This window comes from Drosophila mojavensis, unplaced genomic scaffold, assembly GCF_018153725.1.
Source record: "Drosophila mojavensis isolate 15081-1352.22 unplaced genomic scaffold, ASM1815372v1 contig_136, whole genome shotgun sequence".
NCBI lineage: Eukaryota > Metazoa > Arthropoda > Insecta > Diptera > Drosophilidae > Drosophila > Drosophila mojavensis.
In genome coordinates, this window is record NW_025318667.1 from 13,039,361 (window position 1) to 13,062,500 (window position 23,140).

General features: G+C 44.8%; 5 protein-coding genes across 9 annotated transcripts in view; 4 read left to right on the top strand and 1 right to left on the bottom strand.

Annotated features, from left to right (window-relative positions):
* The first annotated feature begins 724 nt into the window (after positions 1 to 724).
* On the top strand, positions 725 to 2,371 carry LOC26527741 (trypsin-1). Its single transcript, XM_015161683.3, has 3 exons — positions 725 to 850; positions 916 to 1,129; positions 1,537 to 2,371. Exons 1-3 carry the CDS (start codon positions 784 to 786, stop codon positions 2,369 to 2,371), a joined length of 1,116 nt encoding a protein of 371 aa, XP_015017169.2. The 5' UTR covers positions 725 to 783.
* Positions 2,372 to 2,679: 308 nt separating this feature from the next.
* On the top strand, positions 2,680 to 4,446 carry LOC6583712 (trypsin eta). The gene is made up of 3 exons (XM_002009341.4): positions 2,680 to 3,221; positions 3,294 to 4,170; positions 4,237 to 4,446. The coding sequence occupies exons 1-2, from the start codon at positions 2,806 to 2,808 to the stop codon at positions 4,096 to 4,098; spliced, it is 1,221 nt and encodes a 406-aa protein (XP_002009377.2). The 5' UTR covers positions 2,680 to 2,805; the 3' UTR covers positions 4,099 to 4,170; positions 4,237 to 4,446.
* A 1,242-nt stretch (positions 4,447 to 5,688) lies between these two features.
* On the top strand, positions 5,689 to 8,117 carry LOC6583713 (trypsin-4). Its single transcript, XM_002009342.4, has 3 exons — positions 5,689 to 5,911; positions 7,153 to 7,333; positions 7,393 to 8,117. Exons 1-3 carry the CDS (start codon positions 5,836 to 5,838, stop codon positions 7,970 to 7,972), a joined length of 837 nt encoding a protein of 278 aa, XP_002009378.1. The 5' UTR covers positions 5,689 to 5,835; the 3' UTR covers positions 7,973 to 8,117.
* A 350-nt stretch (positions 8,118 to 8,467) lies between these two features.
* Positions 8,468 to 15,777, bottom strand: LOC6583714. Its single transcript, XM_002009343.4, has 8 exons — positions 15,591 to 15,777; positions 14,993 to 15,519; positions 14,801 to 14,933; positions 14,239 to 14,740; positions 13,793 to 14,179; positions 13,265 to 13,726; positions 12,614 to 12,876; positions 8,468 to 11,930 (listed from the first exon to the last, which is right to left on the bottom strand). Exons 1-8 carry the CDS (start codon positions 15,654 to 15,656, stop codon positions 8,739 to 8,741), a joined length of 5,532 nt encoding a protein of 1,843 aa, XP_002009379.3. The 5' UTR covers positions 15,657 to 15,777; the 3' UTR covers positions 8,468 to 8,738.
* A 2,318-nt stretch (positions 15,778 to 18,095) lies between these two features.
* Positions 18,096 to 23,140, top strand: part of LOC6583715 (glutamate receptor-interacting protein 2) — a 24,642-nt gene continuing 19,597 nt past the window's right edge. For 2 of the 5 annotated variants that reach the window (XM_032732344.2, XM_032732346.2), the window contains exons 1-2: positions 18,096 to 18,290; positions 18,410 to 18,785. In XM_032732344.2, coding sequence (XP_032588235.1) covers positions 18,620 to 18,785 — 166 coding nt within the window. In that variant the 5' untranslated portion in view covers positions 18,096 to 18,290; positions 18,410 to 18,619. Of the gene's footprint in view, positions 18,291 to 18,336; positions 18,786 to 23,140 lie in introns of those variants that run through there. The other 3 variants (XM_044010538.1, XM_044010539.1, XM_032732345.2) reach the window with 3 other exon arrangements.

Genomic DNA, 23,140 nt, shown 5'->3' on the forward strand with positions numbered 1-23,140 from the left:
TTTATGCTATTAGCTTTGCTCGTTACTCGGTCACGTGGTTGGTAAGTGCGTCAATCAATCATAGGCTTTTTTTTATTCTTACAATTATTTATTTATTTATTGATATTCTGTACTAATTTAAATTGAAATATTATGAAATAATAATAAATATCGTCAGGTATTTTCCTAGAACTCTGCGAGCAAGGACAAGTGGTAGATACTTTAGAAACCATCAAAAATGCGATCTAATGTTTACTTAATACCCTAGGAAGAGATACTGAACGAAAAGTGAGAGTATATACATTCTAAATTATCGGCCAAGCCCTCTGGTCTCCCTATCGGTTGATGAGCTGAGGCTGAAAAACATATATATCATGTCAAATCATGCCATATGATGTCATATCATATCATATCATGTCATATCATACCATGATAGAGTCGAGGAACATTCTCTTGGCGTTATCTTCATTTGGCTGCAAGAACTCCACGCGCTTGGATCTATAAATCTTCATTGATTTGGTGTTAAACCTATTGATAGGGCAGTTCATTTGGGGAAATCCATTCAATAATTTTGAAAGTGTACAATTGCAAAGAATTTATCAAGATAGTCTATCACACCCCTTAGCCATGGCCCGGTTCATGCTCGCTCTGCTCTGATTAGATTATGTCGCTCATGTATCGCCAGATTTAATTGTGACGATACCGACTGACTAGCGATCGATGGATGGCCCAGTGCTTTTAGCCATGATTGTCCGCGCAGTTAGTTGACGTTGTCAGCTTGTGTCGCAAATACGAAGACTCCCAATGGCTGCCGAACGGCTTTTGATGATCGCGTTGACGATCCTTTTTAGCATCTGTCTGCCAGCGGATGGTATGTCTGATCCGGATGCAGTTCAAAAATCAGTTCTCAAAATCATTTCCTTTGCGCGTGTTTAGGCGGCCGACTGAGCTCACCGCTGATGCGCTCCAGATTCAACGTGGATCCGGGCCGGATTATCAATGGCACCGAGGCCTCCATGGAGGCCACCAGGCACCAGGCCAGCCTGCGACGTCGCCTCAACGATGGCTACTTCTTTGGCACCGGCCACATTTGCGGCGGCTCCCTGATCAAGCCCAATGTGGTCCTCAGCGCTGCCCATTGCTTCGTGGAGTAAGTACAAGCAAGGATTTCACTACAGCCGATCCCCAATCGAAATACCGCATCATTATACATTATATGTATAGCAGCTAAAGCTCAAGCAAAGACAGCTTGCTACCAATCTGATCAGTCCAGCTGAAGCCTTACACCTGATAGCTGCTAACTGATCGTCATAGGATAGGATTGATATACGTCATAGAGCCAAGCAAAACAATCGAACAATTTGTGCGTAATCAACTACATATAGATTGCTCTATGCGATGCTCGTATTGATTTACCCTAGTAGTTGCTTCGTACATCGTATAGACTAGCCCTGATCTGATCTGACCTATCCACATTATATTGAGAACTGATTCGTCTAGTCAAGCATCCAGATACGCATATTCAATTACTTCTTGCCTTTGCTCTTCTCATTCCAGTCAGGATATCTACGATGGCACCTTTCTGCCCAAAGAGGACATCATTGTGGTCATGGGCAATTTGGATCGCTTCGAGAAGGCCAACACTTTAACCTTTGACATTGAGCAGCTGATGTTCCAGCTGGAAAAATTTGATTTGTCGACATACGACAAGGACATCGCACTGGTTTTTCTAAGTGGGTCAGTGCCGGCTTATCATCCCACGATACGACCCATTGGACTGACTGCTCTAACGGTGCCGAGTGGAATCGTGTGCCAGGTCACAGGGTGGGGCTACACCGAGGAGGGCTACAGTCCCGATTTACTCATGACCGTCGATGTGCCCATAATCAGTGAGACGCAGTGCATCAACGATAGCGGCCTGGGTCACTTAATATTGCCCGGCATGATCTGTGCCGGCTACATGGAAGGAGAGCGTGATGCCTGCAACGGTGACTCCGGCGGACCCCTCGTCTGTCAAAGCCAACTGGCGGGCATTGTCTCCTGGGGCATTGGCTGTGCCCAGCCCATGCTTCCAGGCGTTTACACCGATGTCTCTTACTACTACGACTGGATAATCGAGAATATCTCTGAGTCGGGCAGCGGCGAGGGAAGCGGAGAGGGAAGCGGAGAGGGAAGTGGAGAAGGAAGTGGAGAGGGAAGTGGAGAAGGAAGTGGAGAAGGAAGTGGAGAGGGAAGTGGAGAAGGAAGTGGTGAGGGAAGTGGAGAGGGAAGTGGAGAAGGAAGTGGTGAGGGAAGCGGAGAGGGAGAGGGCGATGGCGTCGGTATCATTACATTTTCATTCGGCTTGAGCATTGCAGTGCCTGTGCTGCTCGGCCTATGCCACGTGTCTTAGTCGTAAGTCTAGTCTGTAAAAGGAACTCAATAAAACATGAAGAACGAGTGCTCCAGTTACCAGTGGCCGGTTGAGCCCGGCGTAGAGCTGCAGTTCCAAAAATACATTCGCAAATTTTGAAGGCAGGTATCAGAAATTCATCACAGAAAATTTAGGCTTACGCTCTACAACCCAAATAATATCGATATTTATCGATTTCAAGCATTTTGACTAGAGCTAGAATTTGCATATTCAATGAGCTCAGTGTATATAGTCAATAAATCAAATATTTAACTGGATTTTATCTATATCGAAAATATGAGAAAGGAAGCGTGAAATGAATAAAATATCAGGTTGTTTCAGGGTTCTGGGGGTTTCATAGCAACTGGAGAACTCCTATCATCTAGTTGTCTCTTAATAAGTTTCCGATCTAGTTTGCTTTTCGCTTGCCATGAATGTTGATGTGTACGGATTTCTACGAGAACGAATCAGTCTCATATAGTCAGTCAAACTATTGTGTTCCATTTATTATAAATAAATATATATATATTTTTTTTTCGGAGCTAAAAAATATGAATTCAATTGTGAATATACGCTTGGAAGGTAAGATGAATGCACTTGGATTGTTTCTAATTGTGCTGTGCAGCTCGCTGGGCGTGACCGAGTCGGGGCAGACGGGAGAAATGTCCACGGAGGAGATCATAGCGAATCAGGATCTCAGGTGGGATGTGGAGAACCCATTGAACACCGATAGCTTTGTTTCTCTGCGACGGAAGCAAACGAATGACTCTCATTATGGCGCTGGTCATGTGTGCGGTGGCTCGCTGATTAGCCACAATGTGGTGCTAACTGCGGCGCATTGTTTCATGGAGTATGTGGTTGATATTCGTCTGAGGCAACAGCTGAAGCTCTAATTGTGTGTGTGTGTGTGTGTGTTTTTCAGTCGAACGAGCATGGATGGCACTTTCCTGGACAAGTCGAATTTCATTGTTGTGCTGGACAAGAAGCACCTGCTGATGCCCAACGATAAGCCGTTGACCTTTGGAGTGGACGAGGTGGCGGTGCTGATGACGATGTTTAACATGAAGAGCTATGACAAGGATATTGCATTGATTCACCTCAACGGTACAGTGCCGCCATTTATACGTCCCGTTCAGATGACTACGGTCACGGCACAGCCGCTAACCCACTGCCAGATCTCCGCCTGGAACAACGATCAAGTGGAATACTTTCTCGGCCATTTGGTCAAGCTAAATGTGACACTAATCGAGCAGCCAGCCTGCCAACAGGTCGACCTGCAACCGGGCATGATCTGTGTGGAAAATACGAACGACACCAAGCTGGCGGCCTGCACCGCTGATGGTGGGGGACCGCTGCTCTGCCAGGGGCAGCTGGTTGGCATCAGCTCGTGGGGAATCCGCTGCGGCGTGCCCAACCAATCGGGCATCTACACCAGCGTGCATCACTACAAAGCCTGGATAGACGAGTTTGTGAAGCGCTACGATATACGTGAGCAGCGACAGGCAGTCGAAAAAGAAGCTGATTCGGATGAGGAAGCCGATCGGGAAGATCGGGAAGATCGGGACCTGGATTCCGATAGGGACGATAATGATTTTGACGGTGGTCCGGATTCTAAAGACCTAACGGATGCCATAGATGCCACCAAGGCGATGGGGGGCGCCAAAGCCTTCAAGCCATCTAACATGCATTTATATTCCATATTCCTGTTCACCATATACCGCTTCTAGCAATCCACATGATATGAATCATACAATGCCATGAGTAGCCTACTTTTAGGATCTTGTGCTCGATTCCATTGCGTGAGTACAAATCGTTTAAGCTTGTTGAAGTGGGAAACTCATCATATTTTATACCTTCCTTATCAGTGTGCGACGAAACAAAAACAATTACTAATAGTCCGACAAAGTCCTATCTATCTGAGGCGACGATAATCGTTTAAACTGTTATTTTTCTTGACCTTTAGAATATCCCATTATCAAACCGCTCAAAATTCCATTTCGTGTTATAATTGGAAAAACTGTGTTTTATCATTTATCTTTGATTTAAATAAAAATTTGGAGTGAAAAATTGAAAAACAACCAAGAACCTGATAAACCTGCACAAGTGTACAGGGTATTTCATAGCTCATACTCTACCAGCCAATGCTGTTCCAGCTACCTGTTGGGCAATTCATAATTCTTATCGGCGATCGACAATCGCTTGTCGAATGCAATTTAGCTATGTAAACGTCTTTCAATCACACTATCTTACGAAACGAACGTATGTGATTAGCTGGTAGTTGATAGGAGAGTTCCATTGTGATATTACCATAGGGAACTATCAGATCAGAGCATGGCGATGATTATGTGCTCTCTAGACATTTACTAATCTAAATGGTGGAATTTTATAAATCTTTGATTGATATTGTGACTGTGTCTATATCATGGCTTATGCTTAAGGATTGACAATCTACTACTAACAGAGACATGTTAAGTGTATGTTAAGCATATATATATGATGTTAATTGCATGTTATCATAAGTGCATGCCAACTATATGTTAAGTGCATGTTATTTTAAGCCAAGGCAATTCTACTAATAAGAGTGGACCTGACCTTTATTCCTAGATTCATTGATACTCAGTCCGTCTTCTACATAAGTGCAGGGTATAGCAAATCGTTAGCCATGTTGCCAACTTCAAGTGCACTGATCGCAATTTAAATATAAATAAAAAACGAAATAAACAAAGTAAGAAATCGAAGAAAACAAAAAAGAAGAAAATAATAATAAATAATCTGAGGTCTTATCAATTGCGATTATTATTGCGTGTGTGTGTGTGTGTGTGAATGTTTTTTTATGGCATGTTGTGACTTTATCAGTACATATAAACATATAAACAAAAAAACAGAAGAAAAGATCAACCTTAACATAAGGAAGGGAAAATACTCTTCCCGATTTTTAGAAACATGATATATGTACAGAGAAGTTAGGCTGTGGAAGAGAGAGTGAAAGTAAGAAAGAGAGAGGGAGACTAAGGAACAAACTAAGAACAAGTAAGAGGGAGCGAGATGAGGAAATGAGAGAGCGATGGAGAAAGAGAATGTTAATGAACGATAAGAGAGAAAGAGATGGATTGGTGTTGGCTCCCCCGTGCCTATATATTTTCTCAGAGACAGATCTAGACGAAGGCCATGTTTACATGTGCGTCACATACTGCAAGAAAAGTCAAAAATGCCCTTTTGGAAGTGTATAGAAATAAACATCGACCGAAATCAAATGAAATATTGAATTATCTGGAGGAAAAGCGTTTGCGAATTTGATTTCGTGCGATTTAGAATTGAACTATTTCATTCAGCGTTCGGCTCTCTCTAAAGGTGCGCACTATCTGGCCGAAAGCCGCTCGAGCAGTGCCCCGCCTAGTGTTAAGTGTCTGCCGATCCGTTCTAATAATAATAATCCAAAATCCGAGCTCAAATTATTCTGAACGATGCAACTCAACGATCAGATCAAGAGGATTCTCAAAATTTTGATTTTTGCATTTCTATGCGCCGAAATGCAAACAAGTAAGTCGAATACAGTAATGGATTTATTAATACTAGATTTATTAAAAATAACTGTTATATATTTTTTTTTTTTTTTTTTTTTTTTAATTCAAATTTGAACTCTAATATTTGAAATAGAAATTTCTGAATACGTGAAAAATTATAGAAAAATTCTATTAAAGGCTTGGATTAAAAACTTAGAATTTCTTATAATAAACATATATGTATATACATAATATAATATAATGCTTGAGCAATTTAATCGGGTTTGGGTGTTACGAAATCTTAAATATAATCGGTTTTAAAATATTTCCAGGGTGGTATGCGCTTATCGCTGTATAGAATATATGTAAATTAACATTTTTTATTATATTCGTGCATACTCGGCAGACTTTGCCCTTAGTCAAAATATGTTTTCTAGAAATCTCAATTTGAATGCAATTTTATTTTAAGAATTTGAGGTCTTTTAATTTAAATAATTTTTTTTTAAATCTATGGCATATATCTAGATAAAAGACACGAGAATATTAATTAAAATTGATTGTAGTCCACAGAAATCTCTCCAAGCTATGAATAGATAATACTAATATTGGATATTATAGAGCAGTGGCCAGCCACTACGTCAAGTCTTATAGCTATGCTCAGCTGTTTTGACTGTGACATACTTGAAGGCCAAACTACAAATAGCCATTTCGTAGTTTCCGGCGTATTTGCTGACCAATAACTATTGATAGGCACAGTCGTAAGGCACGCGCGTCAAAAATTTTTATTATCGTGCGATAATACCAAGACCCCAAACTAAACGAATAGAACAACAAAAATTTCGTAAACAATCGATCAGCTGATGGGGGAATGCGCCTGAGTCGCTCGCATTGATATTGATAAACCCAACGCCATGGATCACTCCATATAAAATGCATTTCACCTGTTGCCAAGGCCACTTCAGAAACTTTTCGATAATCAATGGGGCAACTTTACTTTCACCTTTACTTTAACTGAAGAAATTTATTGATGATATCTAAGTTTTATGAATTCATGTGAAATATCTTAGTGGTTCGGCTTACGGCTAACGGATTACGGATTAAGATATACGAATTACGGCTGAGTTTGGTTTCCTTGAAAGTATATTAAAGAGACTAGGTTTATAAGAGTTCCTAAGCAGAAGCCCTAAAGTCTAGTCACTTGGCATATGCGAGGCAATCTTAGAGGCCCCTAACCTAACTAACCTAACCTACACGTTCCTTTGCTTCTCGCTCTTTCAGCCTACACACACTCGGAGGTGGCTAAGAAGCGCCGCATAGGCTCGTCCGCATCAGCGGCACCGTATCAGGCCTCCATACGGCTGCTCGACCAGGAGCTGGACTACTTTGGCAAGGGTCACATCTGCTCGGGTGCACTGGTGGCTCCCTCCGTGGTGCTGACTGTGGCGCAGTGCGTCTATGAGTAGGTGTCCAGCTGCTGCTGTGCATTGGAGTCAGACTAATTCTATTTTTTTTTTGCAGCCAGGACAACATGAGATTCTACCATCCAGCGGAGCTGCGCGTTGTGCTGGGCAGCACTCAGCGCTTTTCGCCCACGGCTCATGGCCAGGTGCTGGGCGTGACTCACGTACACAAGCCGCCCAAGCAGTTGTCCCTGGCCATACTCATGCTCGAGCAGGATGTTTCGGCGCATCTCACGCGCATCCAGCCGATTGCGCTGTCCGTGAACACCGCCCAGCTGGAGATGACATCCGAGCCGTGGCACATCAGCAGCTGGGGCTTGGCTGGCGAGGATGGGCACGAGGTGCACGAGTTGCTGCGGCTGTGCGTGAAGCGCTCGCCCTGCGGCCAACAGCTCTGCGTGAAGTACGACGAGCAGGCATATGAGCTGGATGCAGGCGCTCCACTGACCACGGCCAATCAGCTGCTCGGCCTGCGCAGCCAGTCGTCCGTCTTCGTCGATGTCGCCAGCCACGTCGACTGGATCCGGTCACAGATCGGCGACGGCTCCAACCAGAACAGCTCCATTTGGGGCATTCTGGGTCTGCTGGCCTTCACGCTCTATGTGATCAAGTGCAGTTGCAAGCGCCTCAATGTCTAGGCTCTACTGTACAGTGAATATGCCATTTACAAATATCTGAAATCTTAGAGCGGAAACTTGTAGGAAAATGTGATAATTGCTATTAGGGGTATGCCATAGAATATACAAAATTAATATGATTATATATATTTTTTTTCTATTTTAATTATTTTTTTTATTTTTATTTTTTTTTTATATTTTAAATTTTATATACATTGATTTCTAAGTAGGATTAACAATTGTTATATCCTTTTTTTTTTTTTTTTTTTTTGTAAATATTTGTTTATATATTCATTAGGGATATTCTCTAAATTTGTATAACACTTATTCTAAATTTAGCTGATAACGGAACAGATGAATAGATAGACATATTTAGAGATTTAACAATAATTTTACACGAGCTCTAATCGAGAAGTACTATGTATAAGAGCTAGTCCTGCAATATATAACTATATATTTCTTAGGGCTACTCCACTAGAAAGTAAACTGAAATTCCATAACACTCGAAACATTAACTAAATATATATATGTACTAAATATATATATATATATATATATATATCTACATAAATTCAAAGACACTTAACTTGCCGAATTTAGCTCATTCATAACATGCCTGGAATACCCCTAATTCCCACTACGACAACAGAAAATTGATTTATACAATCGAAGAGATAACAAACTAATAAACTGCCTAATATTAATTGTAGCAACAATTAACACTCAATTTGAAACAAATGGAAACAAAGAATGGAATGGCCCTAATAACTCTAATCTGACATCGATGCTAATCGAGCAGCGCCTTGACCAGGCTGCACAAACGTTGTCCGCAGAGCAGCAGCACAGAGGTGGAGGTGGTTAGCTGCTGGCCAGAGCGTATCAGTGGCCAGGACCATTGGAAGTCGGCCATGTGGCCGTAGGTGCGTTGCTGCCAGCCCTCGATGTGGGCGTAGCTGAAGAGATGGAAGTGCTTGGAGCCGGGCAGCGTCAGCACCAGCAAGTGACGCTCCTGGCCAACGGTGAAGGGCAGCAGCTGCTGGATGCGTGCGGCCAAGTGCAGCTGCTGGAGCGGCACAAAGAGCTGTGCCGTCGGATTGTAGCTGTAAATGGAGATGTGGCGACAGCTGTGGCAGCTGAGCAGCAGCTGCCCGTACTGCAACTCAGCCAGATCGTAGTCGCCCTCGATGTGCTGCAGCAGCTCGAAGCGTTGGCTCTGTGCGTCCAGGCGATGCACTGCCAGCACCGGCAGATGCTCCAATTGCTGCAGTCCGTTCGTCAGCAGCAGAGTTGAGATGTTGCCCTTCGTTTGGTCCTCCACCTGGATGAGCTTCATTAGCCGGCCAGCGGCGGCGGGCTGCACCGATTGCCAATCGCTGAGGCTGCAATTTGTGTGATTCACGCGCAGCACACGCACCTCATCCGGGCTGCTGATCAGCAGCAGGCTGTAATCGTGCTGATCGTGCAGCTGCAGTTGCTCCACATGCTGGCGCAGGCCCAGCGTATGGGTGTGGCCACGGCAACTGATACGCACGCGAGCACGGAACTGCTGCTCCAGTTGGCAATAGTTCTGCGCCTTCACCCGTATGGCAGCCCGCTCGGAGCTGGCGCGCAGCATCCGGCTGGCCAGGCTGACGTTGCTCAAGTGCACGCGCTGCTGCTTCCTGGAGAACTGGGCCAGCAGCAGCTGCAGCTGGCAGATGCCAGTCGGCTGTGGTGTTTGTGGCGCCGCCGCCAGCTCGAGCGGCTCATCCGCTGCCGGCTCACTCCAAGTCCACTCCAGCGGCTGCTGCTCGTAGTCCAGATAGAGCAGACGCTGGCTGTGAGTGGCACGCTGCTGTTGCAGCTGCAGCTCAAACTGGAGCAGACGCTGACGCAGCTGCTGGCGTGCCACGTTCTGTGGCTGCGTCTCCAGTCGAGCCTCGCGCGATTCGCCCATCGACGCGCCCACAATCAGGCCGCCCTCGAAGCGCACGTCATCCAGGACCAAGCTATCGATGCTATAGTCACGATCTGTGTAGATGCTCTGCTGGTAGCTCTCGCTCAGGTCGCGTCCATTGAGGCGCATAATGTGGGCGGGACCCTCGAAGCGAATGCCGCGTGCAAAGGTTTTCGGGCCGCTAATCAACTGTGGGCGCTGGCCGTGTCGGTAGACGACATTCTGCAAGGGAATCCCATTGATGGTGCGCAGCAGGCAGCGCTCGCCAAGCACCAGCTGCTCGAACTGAAGTGTGCCAAAGAGCTCCAAGGAGGCGCCATGCAGTGGCACGCGGTGCTCCAACAGATACTCCAGACTCATGCCATTAATCTCGTCCAGCTGCAGATGCTGCTGCAGCTCTAGACGCACAATGCGCACGGGTGGCCAGACAACGTCTGTTGATTGCTCGAAGAGGCTGGCCACTAGGCGCCCATTGAGCTGGCCTTGGACTTGCAGCTCCCCAATGTTCGGCGGCACTTGGAAGTGAAGTGTGGCTGCGATGGGCAGTCCGCTGGAGCGACGATAGAGCGAGGCATTCAGCCGGAGAAGATCGATGTGGTTCAGCAGCTCGAACTGGCCATCGTTCAGCAGATTGATGGAGTATGCGCGCACAGCTTGAAGCAGAGTCTGTGGTGCCGTCACCACTTGGGTGCTCGGTGCCTGGCGCAGGAGCGCATCCTTAGCGATGTGATTGAGATTGAGCTGGCGAGGAAAGCTTTGGCTGGTCTGCAGCTGGACCAGGTGGGGCTGCTGTAGGACGACATGTCCGGAGATGATTTGCTTGCCACGGCGACGCACCGCATGCTGACGCAGATAGTCCAGCTGCGGATTGGAGCCAATCCCTCCAGTCCACAGGGCATCGCCCAGCACCATTAGGCGACGCCAGCTGCGCTGCTGCAGCGCGGTCAGCCGCTGCTCCAGCTGTGGCAGCTGCGGATCATTGACCAGCGCACAGCTCAGGCTGCCGTGGATGTGCAGCTGGGTAACGTAAAGATCGCCCTGCAGATGCAACGCCTCCTGCCGCAGGTCCACAAAGCTGCCCGCGGGCACACCGTTCACCTGTTCGATGTCCACATTGCTGGCCGTCAGCCGATCGAAGCTGTAGATGCCGCCAATCGATTGGGGCGTCGTGCGCAGCAGCGTGTCCTCTAGCAGAGCGGACAGGTCCAGGCCATTCAGGCTGGGCGCTTGTAGGGCATCCGTAATCAGCACCGGCGCCTGGAAGCACTTCTGGCCGGAGATCACGCTGTTGGCATTCGCGCTGACCAAGCGACCGACATACTCGTCCCAGTGGATGCCATTGAGAGTCTGCAGCTGCAGCGGCCGGTCGAAGCGCACGTTGCCCTCGATGATGAGCTGTTTGTGCAGCAGCAGTGGCGGCTGTGGTACTCGATCCTGCTGCTCATTGGGCACACTCATCTTGCCCAGCAGCTCGTCAAAGGCCAGCCCATTGAGGCGCTGAAAGATCAGGCTCTGCAATTTGGGTTTATCCGGCAGCTCAAGACGCTGCAGACTGTAAGCCGGCTGCAGCAGCTGCGACAGTCTCATATGATTCAGGCGCTGGACATTCAAATCACCATCAATGTCCACCAGAATCTTGACCACAATCCGGGGAAAGTACTTGAGGCTGGTAAAGCTCTGTTCGAGCTGGCCCTTCAGCACCAGCTCGGAGACGCGCAGTCCATTGAGCACTTGAGTTGAGAGCGCATCCACCAGCAATGGTGCCTCGAATAGCTTGATGCCCGTTATGCTGGCCGTCTCGCCCTGACGCACTGCGTCGTTGGCCAGCTGAGCCAGCCGGCTGCTGTAGTTGCCACAGTAGACATCGCCCTCAATACGGGCATTCATGAAGATCACGTGCAACGGCTTCCGCGATGCTCGTGCCACGGGATTATTTTCAGCGCCGCTGAGCAGATGCTCAGCTGTTGGATGTCCGTTGATATGCTGGGTGCTCAAGGCGACTGCTGTGACCTTGGCATTGCCAAAGACGAGTTGCTTCAGGTGCTAGGGGAAGGAAGGTTGGATTAGAGCAGGGAAAGCAGAGTTCAAATCAAATCTATTTTAAGTATATGAATGGGATTCTGCTCGATTTGATTGAATGAGTGAAAGATTGATTGATCAGCTAAGAGATTGACTACTTGGCTGACAAAGCTATAGTCCAAGTGACTAACTGATGCCTAAATGATTGACTGACTGATTGCTTGACTAAATAAATGGTTTATTAAGTGACTGATTGATAAGCTGATGGACTAACTCAATGATAGATTGACTGATCGATCGATCTGAGTAATAGGAGGTGAAGATCTGATTGATTGACTTACTGATATATATATATATATATATATATATATATATATATATATATATATATATATATATATATATATATGGGCTGACTGTTCCATTGACTACATCAATGGTTGATGACTTATTGACTGATTGACTGTATTATTGATGGACCGATTGAATAAATGAATGACTAAATTGCCGACAAAAGCGTCAGATCGACAGATATGCTGTCAAATTGATTGCATAGCTCTCATTGATTAGCTCCCCAGTTGAACACTTGCAGTTTTACAGATTGCCTAAAGTTGCATTTGCAATTATAGTTCTTTTATAGGGATATAAACCTATAGACCTGATTCAGACATGTGTTTCTTTAAGTCCAACTCTCTTCTTAGACTTACCTGACTTTTACTGTGCATTAGATAGTCTGCGTGCAAGTCCTCTGCACGCAGAGATTGTCCCAATAGATAGATTCGCGTCATATTCGTGTCCGCCTGCAGATTGTTCACTGTGAGGGAGCCATTCAGGGTGATCCTGCCCATGTAATACTGCTGCAGATGGGTCGACTGATGCGGGCCCTCGGCTGCCAATTGACGGGGCCATTTGGTCATGTTGGCAACGAGAATATCACCCGAGACGCTCATCTGGTAGATGCGAACCGGCGCTGCGAGTAGCAATAAATATATCAATGTAGTGCAGCCGTCCATAATTTATTTTATATTTTATTTTATATTTTACTAGTCACACTATGATGTCAAGTTTATTACTGAATGTACTGACTACATTTCATTTCATATCGTTTATCGTGAAATGTCATTTCATATCAAGCATCGAGTAGCTTTTGAAATTCATATTTGTTTAGGCCGTCTTCGACTCAGATCAAAATTCGACAATGTTTGGTTTCGGGTTTAATGAAATCTATGGCAAAAATTGTGACACCGTCAAGATGTCACTTTTTCTGTGTTGGATTGATATTTAGATTTCGAGCTTTACAGATGGGACACCGCCGCATCATGCTATACTCAATTATCAACTCCTTGGGCCTTACTCACTTTTAATAAGGGAATCCCTGTCGCCGCGAAATACAATATCCTCTGCAAAGTTGAGGCCGTTGACCAGCCTGGCATCCAGCTTGGGTGCATGGAAGGCGGACATGAATATATTGGAGTCCACCACCTGGGGCTGGCGCAAATTGAAGAGCCGCTGCACCACCAGTCCATTCAGCAGCGGCGTCTGCAGATTGACAACGCGAGCGCGCAACTGGAAGACAAGTCGTCCCTGGATCTCGCTGTCGCGCGACTTCAGGAAGAGCGAATCGTAAAAGTCGAACCAGGAGATGTTGTTGATGCGCTCCACTTGGAGATGCCGCACCACCATGTGGTTAGCCGGTATGCGCTCCGGTTGCTGCTTGTCGCTGGGCGGAATCAGCAGCAGCTGTGTGTGGAGCTGCTTAGTGAGCAGCTGCCCCTTGATGCTTAGTATGGCTGGTGGTTCGGCGGACTCCACAAAGTAACCTATTAGTAAACCAAGAGAATGCTCTAAAAATGTTCGATTTAGTGGGAGTCACGTTTCTGTCTCACCTGGCAGCAGTTCACCATGGTAGATCAAGTTCTGGACATGCAAACGCTTCGCCTTGAGCATGTCCAGTGCACCTACGTAGGATGTATTGCCCACACCAAAGGAGCGCTTGTTGCGCCTGTGGGCATATTGCTGACGCAGCTGCACCACACGCTGCTGCAGTTGCACGGGGCTGGCCAGATGATTGCCATGCAGCTGCACCAGCTCAATACGGGAGCCGCTCTGAACGCGCAGTGGTTGCGTCTGGTTGAACTTCGGGTCATGCTGGTTCAGTGATTGGATCAGCTGATGCAGTGCATCCACTTGTTGCTTGCGACGCAGCAGCCGACTGCGCAGTCCATGGATTGCTTCCTCGAATTCGTGCCGATGCTGCTGCACACTGCTCAGATCTGCGGAAGAGCATATGAGAATATGACTGAGACTCAGTCCTGTCAAGATTGTAGCTTACCATCATTTCCTTCCAGACTGGCAGCCAGGCTGGCTGGCTCATTGGTACCGCCCAGCTGCACCATCCGCAGCATGGTGGCGCTTGGACTGCTTTGATATGTTAGGAGTACGAAGCTTTCGTTCTGTGGATTGCGATGCGTGTAGACGCCATTCGGTTGGCCATCAGCCCCAAAGCCGCTGTAGCAATCGAGGCGCTGGCTATTGAACACCAGCATCTCGCCATTGGCACGTGCTCCCACCAGCAGCTGGCCCTGCTCGGAGGCGGCCAAGTGACTGAATTGCAGCTGACGCAGCACATGCTTCCGATACACCACAAAGTTGCCATCGACCATGCGGAAGAGGATGCATGAGCCACCGCTGCTGCTGGTGATGCTGGGACAGGCGAAGATCAGGTTGCGGCCACGAAAACGCACGGCCAGCACGTGCCGCGCCTGCACCGTGAGGCTCTGCCGGCGTACTAGGCGCAGCGTGGGCGTCACCAGCTCATAGACGGACAGCACAAGCTGTGGAGCAAGATGAAGAGAATTAGGAATGTGGCCAGCAAGGGTATATCACTGTCTTACCCTAGCTTGTCCTCGCAAAGATCGCCCGGTGATTATGTAATGGGGCTGATGGCCCACCACCTGAAAAGCCTTGATGGTTGGCAAACTGAGCTCCTCCACGGGATTGAAATAGGACTCCAACCATTCGTAGGTTCTGTGAAGGTCTGAGTGAGAATACGGGGTAGACATTTGATAGCCTGGTGCATATCTCACCTGCATCTGGCCTGACTCTGGGTCACATTGAAGGTCAGCAGCAGCAGCACCTGGTCTGCATTTGGCTGCAGCAAATGAAGCTGTTGCAGGCTGCTGCCAGCCAGAGCAAACTCCTGAATGGGCTCGAATAGCAGCTGCCGGGCATCCAGCATTGCCTGCTGGGGCATCTGATAGAACTCCACCGAATCGTCCAGTGCCACGGCCAGCAACAGATACTCTCGCCAGAGGACGACAGCGGCGGCTGTGGCCAACTGGTGGCGCACACGGCCCGCCAGCTCGCCCAGGCGCATCAGGCGTTTTTCTTTGCCGGACAGCTGCAGCTGGAACAGCTCATGGCCATGGAGCACCAGCAGCAGCTGCGGCGCCCGCAGCACAAGCAAATGCCGTTCGTGGCGCAGCTCCATGTCCATGAAGGGCAGACGAATCTCTACGCTCAAGCTGGTGCCGTTAACATCCTTGCGGCAGACGCTGGGCAGCAGCTTTGCTGGACTTCCAGACCTGCTGTCAATGGGCGCCTCTCCATGAATCTGTGCGTGTTGGTTAGAGAGGGACAGCTGCCAGAATGGCCAGATTTGTATTCATATATTTTCCTACTTACCGTTATAAAATTGAGTACACATAGCAATACAATACGCAAGTCCATGAATAACAAATACACGCACATATAGGGACTGACGGAGATCTTAATAGGTTACGATCTCCAATTAAACTAACATTAGATTTTCTGCGCACGCGTCGCAAAAATTCCCACGTCTTGTGTCTGTTTCCATATAACGGCTTTATTCTTGATTGCAAAGGGCGCGAAAGCACTCAGAGAGGAAGAGACGATTGACTACGCTTCATATTGGCACACATACATAGTTAGCGCTGTGTGTGAATATGCAATGTGTGAATATGCAATGTGTCTCACGCCTGGTAACGGTTAACTTCGGGCTTGAAAAATGAGTATAAGTACAAGCAGAGCGCAAAGGAGGAAACGAAAAGACCGAAAAATTGTAAGAGTGTGGAAGGGACACAAACTCAGCTGAGTTTCTTCCAGGCTGCACACTGGTACAATGTACTTGAAACATTGCAATGCAAATGTGAAATGGATATTGGGCAAAAATTTTAAGAACAATAGTGTGTAATGGAGAAATTTAATACTTTATTATTTTTATTATTAAATTATGATATATTTAAAACAATTAGTACAGCCTAAACGTATGCTGCACTTAATATAGTTGGACATATTCTATAACCCAGTTAAAGTAAATAAATATATTCTCAAAAAAGAAAAAATTTTAATTATGTTCAATAACTAAGTTATGTTATATATATATTACATATAAATGCTTATCAGATAAAATATATTTGTTGCGGTAAGCCATTCGAACTTGTATAACATAAATTCAGAAGACACCTTTTGCATATGCTCCGCAAGAGGACCCTAAAAATAGAAGCCATTGGTAAATGCCATCGAAGCTGTTGAGTCAATCGGCTTCGATCATTAGTGGAGGTCATTAAAGGCCTTAAATCGGCTGCATAAATGTGCCAGATACAACGACACACCCCTCGGTGTAGCACAATGCTAATGCCATCGGAAGTGCCAGACATCAAGAAAGGAAAAACGAAAATTCACGTAAAAATAAAACTTGAAATACCATTAAAAATGTATCCGTGCCTCGACCTCAACTCCAAATGATAGAGAGGGCAATAATTTCATCAACGGCAGGCAACTCTACGCGTATACGGCAGCATATGGACTCTATCCAGTTTGATATTATGAAGCCGAGATTATATTTAATGATTCGTAAATTTTATTATTTAACGAGCCTAAAGGAAGATTTTGTTATATCATGAATATATCATATTTTCGATATATTTTGTATATATTTTTTATGTATGTACATATATTTCTCAATTGATTAAAGATATCACAATTGTCAAAGGTTAAACTTGGTAGCAGATGTTTTAAAGCTGCTTTTCATTTTTGTCCCATTAGCTATTGTTATTTTATTTATTTTTATATTTTATTTTTTGCCTATTTTTCTGGTCTATGCTACATTTGCCACTTGGCCAATTTTGGTCATTTTGACCATTTCGGGCCGCGAGCTTTTTCGTGACTAATTAGCGAAATTTTCGACATCATCATCAACACAGAAGACGACCTCGAAACGAGCCAAAAAGGGGCCATCGAGTCGAACAGTTTGGTGTCTAAACCCTTGAGTAGTGCCCATTGGCGCTACTGCTCCGAAGTTCCGATGCTCCATTGTCCATTGTCATGCATATCGCACATCATTCGGCTCTGATTTGAGTGCTTTCCAATTAGAAGCTCGCATGCGATACTATAGCGCCCGCCGTCTCTGGCGCAACATACGCAAATGTTCCATATGGGCCTATAACATAATAATACCCTACACACACGCATGCATGACCAAGTGGGGTATATATGGTGATAAGAGAAAGGTATTTCAAGTTTTGGCTTTTAAAATTTACATGTTAAATTAAGAGAAATATTAAATGGTAGAATCAATGAATATTTAAACTAAATCAAATTAGCTCATCTATAAATGGGAAATTAAATATTTTTATATTGACGCAGTATAAGATTCATATTATATTGCTTACTTCAGTCATATTAACTTGATGCGATATACATATATCTATAGATACACCACATACATAATTAAATTGATTTTTGTACAGGATATATGTTAGTTCATACATTATATGACACAGCATTCCTATTGGATTTTATTTGTGTTTTTGTTGTTGTTGTCTGCAGCGCAGGGTAAAACGCGCCAAGCACTCGGGCACAAACGAAAGGAGAGCCGGCGCGAGCGAGAGTGGGAGAGAGTTTTTCGAATGGAAATTCATAGACGGGAAAATAAGTGAAAGAGAGAGGCAGACGTAAAGAGAGAGATAGAGAGAGAGAGCAACAGAGGAATAGACAGAGAGTGTGAGAGCGCGTGCAATTGAGAGCGGCAGAGTGCCGTTGTCTGCTTGCTGTTGCGTATCTGCCCGATACAAAGCAGAGCGACACGATGCGTCGCTGCCGCGGCCGCTGCTGCTGCTGCGAGGCAGCTAACTGTAAGATCGGCGAGCGTATAGCGGGCTGCCGGCGCCTGTCGGACTTCTGAATCATTGTGCAATTTCTCGTCGCGTACACCGGACGTGCCACTGCCACAAGCAGCAGCAGCAGCAGCAAACGTCGCGCCCTCGCGAGACGTTTAACAATTTCTTGTTGTTGTTCAATTTTTGAATACACGCGCGCGACTCGGGAGTGTGTGTATGTGTGTTTGTGTGTGAGCGTGTATGTGTGAGTATCTGCTCCACATTTTCATTTATTTTTCCTAAATATTTGTTTTATTTTTTTTTTACATTATTTCGAATGGTGCAATTTATAGTATTTTTTTTTTGGGTTTCTTGATTATGCAGCACCAATCGAATACCAAACCAAAACAGCTCTCTATATATAGTTTATAAAAAGATATACATAGATAGAGTGAGTGAGTGAGAGAGAGAGAGAGAGAGAGAAAGAGAAAGAGAGAGTGCGAAACAATGTATTTGCCAAGCGAAAACCAAATCTAAAATCACATTCAATCTAGAAGCGAATCCTTTTTTTCTGTGACTCTGTGACTTAACACTATGAAGTTGTGGAAATCCAAGAAGCCCATCGGCGGCTGTGTGCCGGGCAAGTCGAGCGCACTCAAGCAGGAACAGGAGCTGTCCAGCAAACAACAGCTGCAGCTTCAGCAACAGCAACAGCAGCAACAGGACTCCAATGCCATTGCGCTGGCGCCCATGTTATCCGGTAAGCTCCACATAGCATAATACAAATGCATCACGACTTGCTATATAGTTCGATCTGTTTGCCGTATTCAGTCTACTTCTGTCTTCCTCTTCCTCTTCTGTTTTATGTTTCATTTCGATTTCCCGTCACTCAGGGTTATCGCATTTCCGCTCAAGGTGCCGCCTCCCAAAGTGGCCCTCGAGTGCTTCTAATAAGTTTTCCACGTTTTTCCCATTTTGTTTTGTTTTTCGTTGTTTTGTTTTTGTGTAGTTTGAATTTCTCAAGCAGAACGCAGTGCAGCACGCATTTGTATCTGTATCTGTATTTGTATCTGTATCTGTATCTGTATCTGTATCTGTAAGATACATTTTCTGTACGCTGACGCTGGGCCGCTTGACGACTTGGCCGACGCTTTTCAGCAGCCAACATCTTTGACATTTTCAATTAAAAATAATTGCTCGCATTTCGTTTTCATTTCAAAAGCTAAATTTTCACTGCAATTTGTCAATTTCATCTACTGTGCATTGGCCCAAGCGCACATGTGTGCGTGTATATGCGTGTGTGTGTGTGTGGGCATGGAAATGGAGTCTCATTGACCTGACCACAGATTCTCCATTGAGTTATGGCAGCGGAGTAAAAGTTTCAGTTGCAATTAGAGCCAATAACAAGTCCAAGCGGGGCTCGAATCGCGATTTGACAGATGGCAAACCATTTGGTTAGCTCCGAGCGTGGAAAGTGCACAAAATGTTGTCGAAGTAAAGCAAATGGAATAGTTATATGTTAACGCAATGTTAAGTTGCCGATATGCCTAGCTTTCTTATTTAACATTAATAGAGCAGCTTATGAATTTTCAACTCATATTTAGACAACTATGAAATTGAGTTTAAATGTTAATTAACATATACATGTATTATTTTGATCTGCTTAACATAAACATAAGTAACATAAGTATTATATGTCTTAAAGTTCATTGAATTTTATTTTTAATCTCATCATCATTTTATTGTAATCTCATCAAAGTTTAAACAAAGGGCTAGTAAGTCAAGCTTAAGATTGAATACCAGTAACGTCTTACTGTATATGCAGTCTAAGTTGATCATTAAGATATAGATTATGTACGATTCACAGTTAAAATTTTGATTTAACAGCGCAAATTTTACAGCTAACATTTACTAGTGAGTTAACATGAAATGATACAGTTAAGAAGATACTTAAGTTCGTATGGAGATACAGTACCTTAATGTCTTAAATTCTTAACTAAAATTAAGCAACTTTAAAGAATATTCAGTTGAAATTGGCTAACAGATGCAGATACATGCACACATATATCCGAAGCTTCGCTTTGCGCTTTATGCAACTGTAGAACAGCAGCACGATTCACGATTCACGACTCACGACTCACGAGGCAGTTGCTGGTGTCGCATTTGCAAAGATTGAGCTGGAAGAGTTATGGCACATATCGTTTAACCCGGCGACCGGGCTGCTCAGCTTTAGCCGAACTCTGTTAATGAATGAAAACGAGATGCGCAGCACCAGTCGCTTGCATCTGTATCTGTGGCTGTAATTGTGTATCTTTGTATCTTTGTATCTGCATGTGGATATTAACGCATGCAGCATAGCGGGCAGCCAGAGCCAAGGAGCTGCTGAATGTAGTGGGGCGAGTGTGTGTATGTGTGTGTGTGTGTGTGTGTGTGTGTGTAAGCTTAAATTGCATTTGATGAATTTATGGCATGGCAAGCGTAATTAAGCATTTAATTAAATATTTTGTGATGCGGCGCATTGTTGGCCACGCCATTCGCTTCCATACAATTTGCTAGCCTAATCTGCTAGAGCGGAATGCCACACAGATTGTTGCGTTGGCATGCCAGCGTGCTTGTGTGTGTGAGTGTGTGTGACTGACTCAGCTACTCGCTCTTAGATTAAACTGCGTGCAATGGCTAAAGATACAAATTGAGTTGCAGCTCGTTGATACAGATAGATAGATACATTTGTAACACCCCCGCTCGAGAATTGTCGCACTGCTAAGCAGGGCCAAGGGGCGGCCACTCAGCATGGATGGTTGGCCAGATGTCACTTGTTTACACAGCAGCAACAACTACAACAACAACAGCAACAACAACAACAACGACAACAGTTTACTTAACACTCGACTGTGTGTAAACAAGGCCTGAGAAAATGCAAAGGTGCACAATGTCAATGCACCAAATGGTAGCTCAAATCAGCTGCCTCTGGCCCCAGTCCCTGCCACTGCCCCTGCCCCTATCGCTGTCCCTACGACTGCCCCATTACCCCTACCTCCCTGCCGCTCAATCTCACAAAAACTAACCCTTAGCCTATTTCATATTCAATTTTTATAGCTCACATTAAGCACTCATCAAAGTAGCTCGGAAATACTCAATGTTCGCTATCAAATCGAACATTTTTGTTGTGCCACATAAAAAAAAGTGACATGGATCGAATGCTACATCTACATCGAAAACATGTTGAAGATTTTCCGTTTGTCGAGTCTGAGCTGAATTGAAATGATTTGACATATTCTTCAAATATTAGACCATAAGGTTGCTTAACTGAATGGAATAATTCAATGTTAATACACTGTTAATGTTGAAGTTCAAACCTTAAATCAATGATCAATGTTAAAATAATGTTAAATATCTCAACAGTACAGCCTCAGAGACTTGCACCATTAAGTCGGCGACCGTTGATAAAAACACTTTCTATTAACGAGCACTTGGATTAAGAAACTCTAACACTTGACATTTGACTGTTAACAAAATTATTTCACATACTAACATTTTACATTTACCGCTCTGAAACTTTTATAATAAGCATGCCACAATTTCTATTCATGAAATTATTGATTAAGGATCTTTAACATATGACATTAACTGGCACTGTTAAGCCGCTGTTAGCTCCGTGACTGTTACCACAAGGTGTCACATTTACCTTTCTTCAATATTTGGCATTTGCTGTCACTGTTAACTTTAGCATTTGACATTTACCGACTATGTTAGGGCGCTGTTAACTTCTTGAATGTACGCCACAAGTATTTGGAATGATTTGTTAGCAGCACAAATGAATTAATCAGATTTAATAGTTGTTATCGGATGTGTCTATTCTATTTCCGACTGCGGCCCACTCGAATAACTGAAACACACAATCGGCCGAACGTGTCCAACTGCCACTAAAAGACGTCCAGAAAATTATGGAATTCGTTGTCGCCCGATAAAATTAAAATTAGAACATCAAATTCGATGCGATCGACAGTTGGGAGATGCGCTCGAGATATAAAATTCGTGTTGCCGCTGCAGATACAACAGATGCAAATGTATCTGCAGCGTGTGCTTGGCTTTTAACGAGTTGCATGATTAATTCCAAAGGTTGGCATATCAAAATATGTGAAATGGGAGAATGTAAAATGTGAAATGGGAAATGCCAAACGAAATCATGTTCGCAATGCGGATGGGAAAAAAACGAAAAAAAAAGAAAAACAGACACAGATCATAATTAATAGAGAAATTAGTTTTATGATCAATAAATTGAGTTGAACAAATTTACAACAGATTTCCCAGATATATAGATAGATATGAAGATATCTAGATATACATATATATATATATATATATATATATATATATATATATATATAGTATAGTATTTACATTTATTTATAGCACTTATTGGTGGCACATTTGCCATGGCTGGGAATTGTTTCCTGCTCGTCGAATCCATCAACAGGTCATTTAAATTGTTTGCGACACTTTATGGCTGATGGGTTTATGTCGACTCTGGGATGGAGCTGGAGCTGGAGCTGGGGCTGAGGCTGGTCGTTGTTGGCCGGGAGGGTTGCTCTCCATGCAGAGTCATTGCAGTTGGCGTTGCAATAAAAATCTCTCTCATCTCCTGCTGCTTGGGGTTTATGAGTTTAGCTCTAGGGACTTCCATAATGCTCACCAAGTACTTGCTGTCTCTCTCTCTCTGTCTCACTCTCATCTGCATGGGGGTTAGTTGCGGGATTTGGGGCTGGCTGGCGCTCTGGCGGGGGCACAGACAAGATGACGCGTCACTGCCAAATGGATAAACATTAAAATTTGTTTTTCCCTTTTCGACAGAGACATGTGAAAAATTGCTGAAATGCCACGATTTGAGGCAATCGAACATTTTCTTGCATGCCTCTGTGTGTGTGTGTGTGTGTGCGTTTAATGTTTGTTTTTTTCGCCAAGCATAAACAAAAGCGAAGAGCTGCTGCGGCCATAAGTGCGGTAAGAGCCACAAAAGTTGCCTCAATACACAATTTGACGCAATTGAAACGAAATGAGCACAGGCCGAGCGCAGGGCGGGGCGTGGCAGGGCAAGTCCCTGTGGCAATTGCAGCA